This window comes from Anneissia japonica, unplaced genomic scaffold (assembly GCF_011630105.1).
Source record: "Anneissia japonica isolate Jap-2015-1 unplaced genomic scaffold, ASM1163010v1 scaffold1810_len1271414_cov176, whole genome shotgun sequence".
Classification (NCBI taxonomy): Eukaryota; Metazoa; Echinodermata; class Crinoidea; order Comatulida; family Comatulidae; genus Anneissia; species Anneissia japonica.
In genome coordinates, this window is record NW_022702449.1 from 575,924 (window position 1) to 582,826 (window position 6,903).

At 34.1% G+C, this 6,903-nt stretch overlaps 2 protein-coding genes across 3 annotated transcripts in view; both read right to left on the reverse strand.

Moving 5' to 3' along the window:
- LOC117103936 (methylglutaconyl-CoA hydratase, mitochondrial-like) overlaps nucleotides 1-1,582 on the reverse strand; it is an 8,146-nt gene extending 6,564 nt beyond the window's left edge. Inside the window, exon 1 of the mRNA XM_033244595.1 lies at nucleotides 1,367-1,582. Within this exon, the coding sequence (XP_033100486.1) occupies nucleotides 1,367-1,532 (166 nt within the window). The 5' untranslated portion in view covers nucleotides 1,533-1,582. The remainder of the gene's footprint in view (nucleotides 1-1,366) is intronic.
- A 3,094-nt stretch (nucleotides 1,583-4,676) lies between these two features.
- LOC117103927 (phospholipase A and acyltransferase 3-like) overlaps nucleotides 4,677-6,903 on the reverse strand; it is a 7,441-nt gene continuing 5,214 nt past the window's right edge. For both annotated transcript variants that reach the window (XM_033244579.1, XM_033244580.1), the window contains exon 4: nucleotides 4,677-5,559. In XM_033244579.1, the coding sequence (XP_033100470.1) occupies nucleotides 5,147-5,559 (413 nt within the window). In that variant the 3' untranslated portion in view covers nucleotides 4,677-5,146. The remainder of the gene's footprint in view (nucleotides 5,560-6,903) is intronic.

The window sequence follows — 6,903 nt, forward strand, 5'->3', positions numbered from 1 at the left end:
TATACTTATATATAAAATTAATTCTTCTTATTATTATTATTATTATTGCTGTGCGAATATACTCATTTGAGGTTTATGCACATTATAGGACGATTATTATTATTAGTAGTAGTAGTAGTTGTAGTAGTATTATCATCATTGTATTATATTATTATTATTATTATTATTATTATTATTATTATTATTATTATTATTATTTATTTTATTTTGTCTGGTACTGTTGGCCTAAATTCAGTATTCCTAAATTCATGTACAGTATATTGTATAAGTAATCTCTGCTAATTAGCATGCATCAGCTCTGTACAGCTACGGTATATAAACCATTTGTTATTTCATAAAGTATAGGCCTAACCCTTATTGTTTATGCTAATAAAGTGTTTAAAGAAGGTTTATTGCAGGGACAACCAAGATATTCGTTTAGTAATAAACGTATTAATGTCACTAATTTTAACCTTTGTTATTTTTTCTAAAACGATGTGTTGTGCTCTTATTTATCTATCATTTATATCCATTACTAATTTTGAAACACAAAAAGCGGTACTTACTGCCATTTATTTATTTATTTTCATAGAAAATATCTCAAAATACCTCTTTAAAAACATTATTCATAAGAAGTTAACTAGATTTGTCTCTGGGCTAAAACATAACATAACTACAGGATCAATACAAAAAAAAAAAAAACTAAAATTAAAATAATAAGAGTCAAAAACACATAAGTATAAAAATACAAAGCAGATACAGTAATAAATACAGTTATTGTAGAATAATAGGCCTATACATACAATAGGCATACACGCAGGATGAAATGTAACGTACTGTACGTAGTGAATGAGGTCAAGTTTGAACATATTTCTGGAGACGTGAATGCGTTACAGAACCTCAATGTCACCGCATTACCTTCCGAAGCACGGCGGAAAAACCTGTAACAAAAAAAATAATTTTTACCATATTTTGGATAATTACCGTACTAAAAGTTGGTTTCTATTGATTATTAAGTAGTTTTCTACTCTCGTGTGGTAATATTTTTATCATTTTTGCACCCGTGTGGTCGCGAGTGGTCCCGTGTGGTCGCGAGTGGTTCCGTGTGGTATTTAGTAGGACCGCACCTTTATGCTTAGGTCTGCAGACAGTAGTCTAAGGCCTAGGGAGGGACTAGCCTACAAGGCCTAGCCAAGATTCATTCAGCCTTTAAGGTCTAGGACCCATAGGCTAGGCAGAGAGAGGCATATAGACCTACCTACTAGGGCCCAGGAAGGGGTCTAGGTCTAAGGCCAGGCTACTAGGCCTAGCCAGTAGGCCTGCCTAGAGGCCTAGGGGCCATAGGATAGGTTATCTAGCTAGGCTAACTAGGCCTAAGTCACCTTACCTTCATCGTCTCCCTCCAAGTACTTGACATTTAGTTCATCTTCTGAGGTAGAAGCATTTCTATGTTGAATTTCTTGTAATATTATCGATGGGCTCAAAAATCGCTTTGGAAATAATAAGGCCCTAGAATGTATTTTGCAGAGAGACAAATACAAATTTCCAGCCATTTTCTATATCCAGGTTTCGTACGTTCATGAATGAATGTATGACCTTTAACCTCAAAACATGTTTTTTTTTCTCGATGCGACGTATGCAACGCCTACATGGTCACATGATAGCTACTAACATTAACATTAAAATTTATATAGCGCACATTTCTACAATATACATCATAATCAGCGGCACTTTACATGACTAGTTTAATTTTGTTTTTTTTATTAATTACCATAACATTGCTGAAAGTAAAACGTCTTCAGCTTTCTTTTAAATTGCTATTAGATTCGGAATGAAATATTCCATGCCTTTGTGAGGGCAAGTGGCCTAAAATTTCAAAAATTAAAAACCTTTTCAACAAAAGGCTGAAATTACTGAAAAAATCAGAAAGGAAGAAGAACAAATTGAGGTAAAATGTTAAATGAGGTTATTTCTAGAAAAAAAAAACTAGTAGTCTAACCACATATTATGAGGGTCATCCATCCAGTAGAAGCTAGAGACCCTCAAAAAGTAATGTAATGTTTATAAAGGCTATACTGTAAACTTGCCTTGGTCTTATCTGTACTATATGTACAGTAGGTACACGTGATTATGTAATACCCTCTATATTACAGTACACTGTGGTACACTTGTTCACGCTTTTATTTCATCTAAATTAGATTATTGTAATTCTTTATATATTTTTTTTACCTGAGGTCACAAATGCGTTTAAAAAGAGTCCAAATTCTGCTGCCCGTATTGTTTCCCTAACACCTCGCCATCACCATATAAAACCCATCTTTAAAACTTTACACTGGATCAATATAAAACAACGTGCTATTTCAGGTTACTTTTGTTGACTTTCAAGTTAGCTTTCATCAACCTGTCTATTTACTCAATCACCTTTCCCAATATATTCCGATCCATCTTCGTTCTTCATCTCAAAATCTCTTGACAGTCCCGTCTCGTAAAGGCAACTCAAAAACTTACTGTCAACGTGCTTTTTCTTTTCAAGTCCCCTTCATATGGAATTCCTTGCCGCTTTCTGTTCGCGATTCGTCTATAGACGGTAATTTGCTTTCTTTTTTTCTTTTTTTTTTATCTGAAAACTTACCTATTACTGGAACATTAACTTGCTTTATTTCCTTACCTAGCGCCTTTGATAATTTTTTGAACTAATAAAATATCAATCGCCGTATACAATTACACATAGGTGTGTTAATAGTCACCTCTCTCTCTCAGTGATGGCGCCAGCGTGTTGGGGAGGCCGGGTGGCAATATTTTTTTCCTATATGAGAATTGCCAAGGGACGAGGGGTCAGATTTCCCGGACCCAAAGCAAAGTGGGCGTGTTCAAACTTCGATTAAAGGGTTTCGAAAGTGGTCTATAGGGCGCAGCCCAAGAAAATTTTGACGATTTAAGGGCTTCAAAGCCTTATTTAATCGATCTTAGAGTCTACTAATATGTAGAAAATACAATTTTTTCTCACTAACGAATTGTGCTTTTTCTCCACATGCCCCCCCCCACCAAATCGCTGCGCCAAGCATCCTTCAGTGCAACTTTGTAAGTTTTGCTTTCATCAGTAATTACTCTTTCTAAGCAATTTTTGAAGTTTTTTCCTTTTTTGTATATCTTAGGTCAATATTGATGAGAGGCGGCCACAACATTTTTATTTAATTTATAAGCCATGAAATACTCGCACCTAGAGCTGAAACAGCCTGAGCCACTTTACAGCCCGTCAACAGTGCAAGCTGGGGTAACTATAAGTATGGCCGGCTGAAGTGGTCAGCGTGTGGTTCAAACCCACAACAGTGAGGTTCAGAACCTGAATGGAAATCGCTGTGCCAAACCGCCTTCCCTTTAAAGTTCGCATTTTCAGCAAGTTTTTGCTATTTCAGAAGTTTCTATTTTAAACATTTTTTGAAGTTTTGCCTTTCCAGCAAAATCTCTTTCTAGGCAACTTTTGAAGTTCCGCTTTTTCACTAATTTCTCTTTCTATGCAAGTTTTGCTTTTTCAGCAGTTTCTCTTTCTAGACAATTTTTGCTTTTCAGCAATTTCTATTTCTAGGCAACTTTTGAAGTTTTGCTTTTTTTTTAGCACTTTTTAAAATTTATTTCTTTAAACGTTTTTGCTTTTCCAGCAATTTCTCTTTCTATACAATTTTTGAAATTTTACTTTTTCAGCAATTTTTCTTTCTAGGCAATTTTTATGTTTTGCTTTTTCGGCAATTTTTCTTTGTAGGCAATTTTTTATGTTTTGCTTTTTCGGCAATATTTTCTTTGTAGGCAATTTTTGGAAGTCCTGTGGAAACACGGCTAGAGATGCAGCATGAGTTTGATACAAAAGCCTTTCACATTTTTTAAAGGACACCTCTACTTCGTGGTATTGTAGTATTGCAAGATAGGCCTATTATAATTATAAAATATAAGATTTTCTTTTTAGCAAGTCAATAATCCAATCAATCCTGGGACTGTGGTTGTTGGCATGATTTGAGCTGTAGAGTGGAAACACATTCTTCTTCAGTCAATATCAAAATGAGGATATTTCTCTTGGACAGATGAGAGCTCCGATCCCTGGACAGACAGTATATTTCAAACTTTACTCTTTTCACATATTTGTCTATGCCTAGTCCTCTTTTTCTTTTTCTGACCTTTAGCACATTCTCATCTAGTTTTCAAGAAAAAATACAATGATCCTGCCATCCTCCTAATCTCAATCGGCCGATGGTCAACAAGCTAACCACTAGCATCTGCTATTTTGCTGTTATGTAAATATTCACGCATTCTTGTAATGAGCCATTTTCTCTGGACGATTATCTTTTCTAATCACCATTCGTGATGTCCTTATATAATCTTTTTTCATTCAAAAAGTGCCTCTTGAATTAAAAATTTTTCCATAAGAACCCCTCGATTTTCATCTATTTCCATAAGCGCCCCCTCAATTTCCACTCTATTTTCATAAGCGCCCCGTTTAAATAAGTGCAAAAAAACATTTTAAGCGCCCGGGCGCTTATTCGCGCGAGTACGGTAATAATGTATGGTGAGTCAAGGCTTCTTTGACAAAGCTCATAGTGAACATATTTACGTGTCTTACATTGTGTGTGCTGTAATTACATTAATTCATTTCATTTGATTGCATAACAAAAATACATTAACCAAATATTAAAACAACATAATTAGCACCCAAACACTGTTTTACTTACTACCAAGGGGTATTAATAACTATGATGACAAATATAATCTTTCATTTTAACATCACTATAATGTAATAATTTATTTATTTTCTTATTTTTCTTAATCTTCAAAACAAGTATTTTTAAGACATGATATTAAAAAAACCATTAAAACTTGTACAAGGTCAAAGAACAAGTCTGTCTTTCAGGGTTTTTTTTTTGTCTTTTTTTTTGTTTTTTGGTTTTGTTTTTTTTAATCAATTTTTACTAGATATTGACCTAATAATTAGAATTAACATGGAAGTGAATAAAATAACAAATAGATTGTGTGCATCAAGTTATAAGTGATAAAAGTTATTGTTTAATTCATGAACAATATCTGATGTAACAAAACGGTGGGGCAAAATTCTGTAAGTATAAGAAATTATAATTTTACTGTATATATTCTATTTTCTTTGTATGTAGGCATATATGTCTTAATGATAGTACTGACGCTTTTCTTTTTGTTTCTCCTCTTTGTCATCTGGAAGAACGGCTGCAGCTAATATTCCGGCTCCTAAGACAACAGCACCACCAATGGCTGCCCACTTGGCAACGTCTTGCACTTGCTTACTCTCCGCCTTGCCATGGCACCAACGTGCAAAATGCTCACAGTTGTTACTAATGAGATCATATGGCCGATTTCTAAACAGGCGTCCTTCAGCTCTTTTTGCTCGTCTGACAACTTCTGCACGATCGAGGTCATAGGGGCATGGGATATAATCCCATCTGTCATCACCATCTAGAAATTCTTTCCAGCTCACCCGATGGACATATGCTGTATCTTTTGCTTTGATATTGAACTCTGCTCCAGACAGGTGGATGACCTCACCATTACCAATATACACTCCTAATAAGAACATGATAATAATAACATTGACAATAATGATTAAATAATAGATAATGAATAATGATGACGATGATTATAATGTTTGATTGTGCATAGATCGAACCTGCAATCTATTTACGTAGCTTACAAATTGGCTCCACACTACGCACAAGACCGTCGGAAGCGGTCCGGTTGGTCCGGTTTTGGCCTGAACAATAACTTGTATAACGTGTATAAAACATAAGCATTGTTTTTAATATTGCATTGAATAATTCTTGTAAGGACTACTAGTGTATTTTTTCAACGAAGTAGCTTCTTCTTATTATTTAATTATAAGTAATCATTTATTGATTTATTTAGCGTCTAAATACAGTCATTATAGTCTGTCGCACTCACAATCAGTTCACATTTCATTTAACAGTGATTATGGAAGTCTCTCGATACACTGCAAAACTCTAATAATTGTCCAGTATAATTCTAATAGCCTATTGACAATAAAGAAACCTTAAAATAATGTATTTTTCTGCGTGATTTCTAAGCTTGTCTGGGCCCCTTATAAGTGGGTAGCTAATGTAAATGAAATGTTTTCTTGCGTAATACTGACAAGAATACGATGCCCTGTAGGGGATTTTTGAAAAGGTTTTCCATTTTGGGGAACTGAATCCCCTCCCTACTCCCCCTCCCCGACTGCCGCCACCACAAGGTAATTTGAGTAGAAGGGATTGGGATCGTCCCATCTGGTCGGACCAGTACAAATTGCTTCCGACGGGCCTGATGTGTGAGCCCTCTTATATCATACAACTATAATAAGAAACTTTCGTTGATGAACTATGTTTGATACAATATATAAAATCATGCTCCTATATATTTAAACAATGTATTCTTATCTATTTGATTTATACCGTACATTATTTGTGTTCCCAGTGCTGAAAAGCAACTTGATTGGAAAATGATTTCCTATGTTACCAACTGCTACCTGAGCTGTCAAAATAATACTTTTTTCAATTCCTTCATACAATCATAAAGGACTTTCGTTGATCAATTATGTTTGAATATAATTTATAGTATCATTCCTATATATTTGACCACTGTATCACACTCATTTTGGGTTTGTGCACTCTTGTATTCATAATCAGTGTACCGTACCACGTTAAACAGGACTGACCCAAGCCATGTTATTAAATTTCCTGTGGAACATCATTGACTACATCGATCCAATATACAAAATAAGAGATATATATGGTCTAATAATAATAATAGTAACAATATAATAATAATAATAATAATAATAATAATAATAATAATAATAATAATATTATTATTATTATTATTATTATTATTATTATTATTATTATTATTATCTTG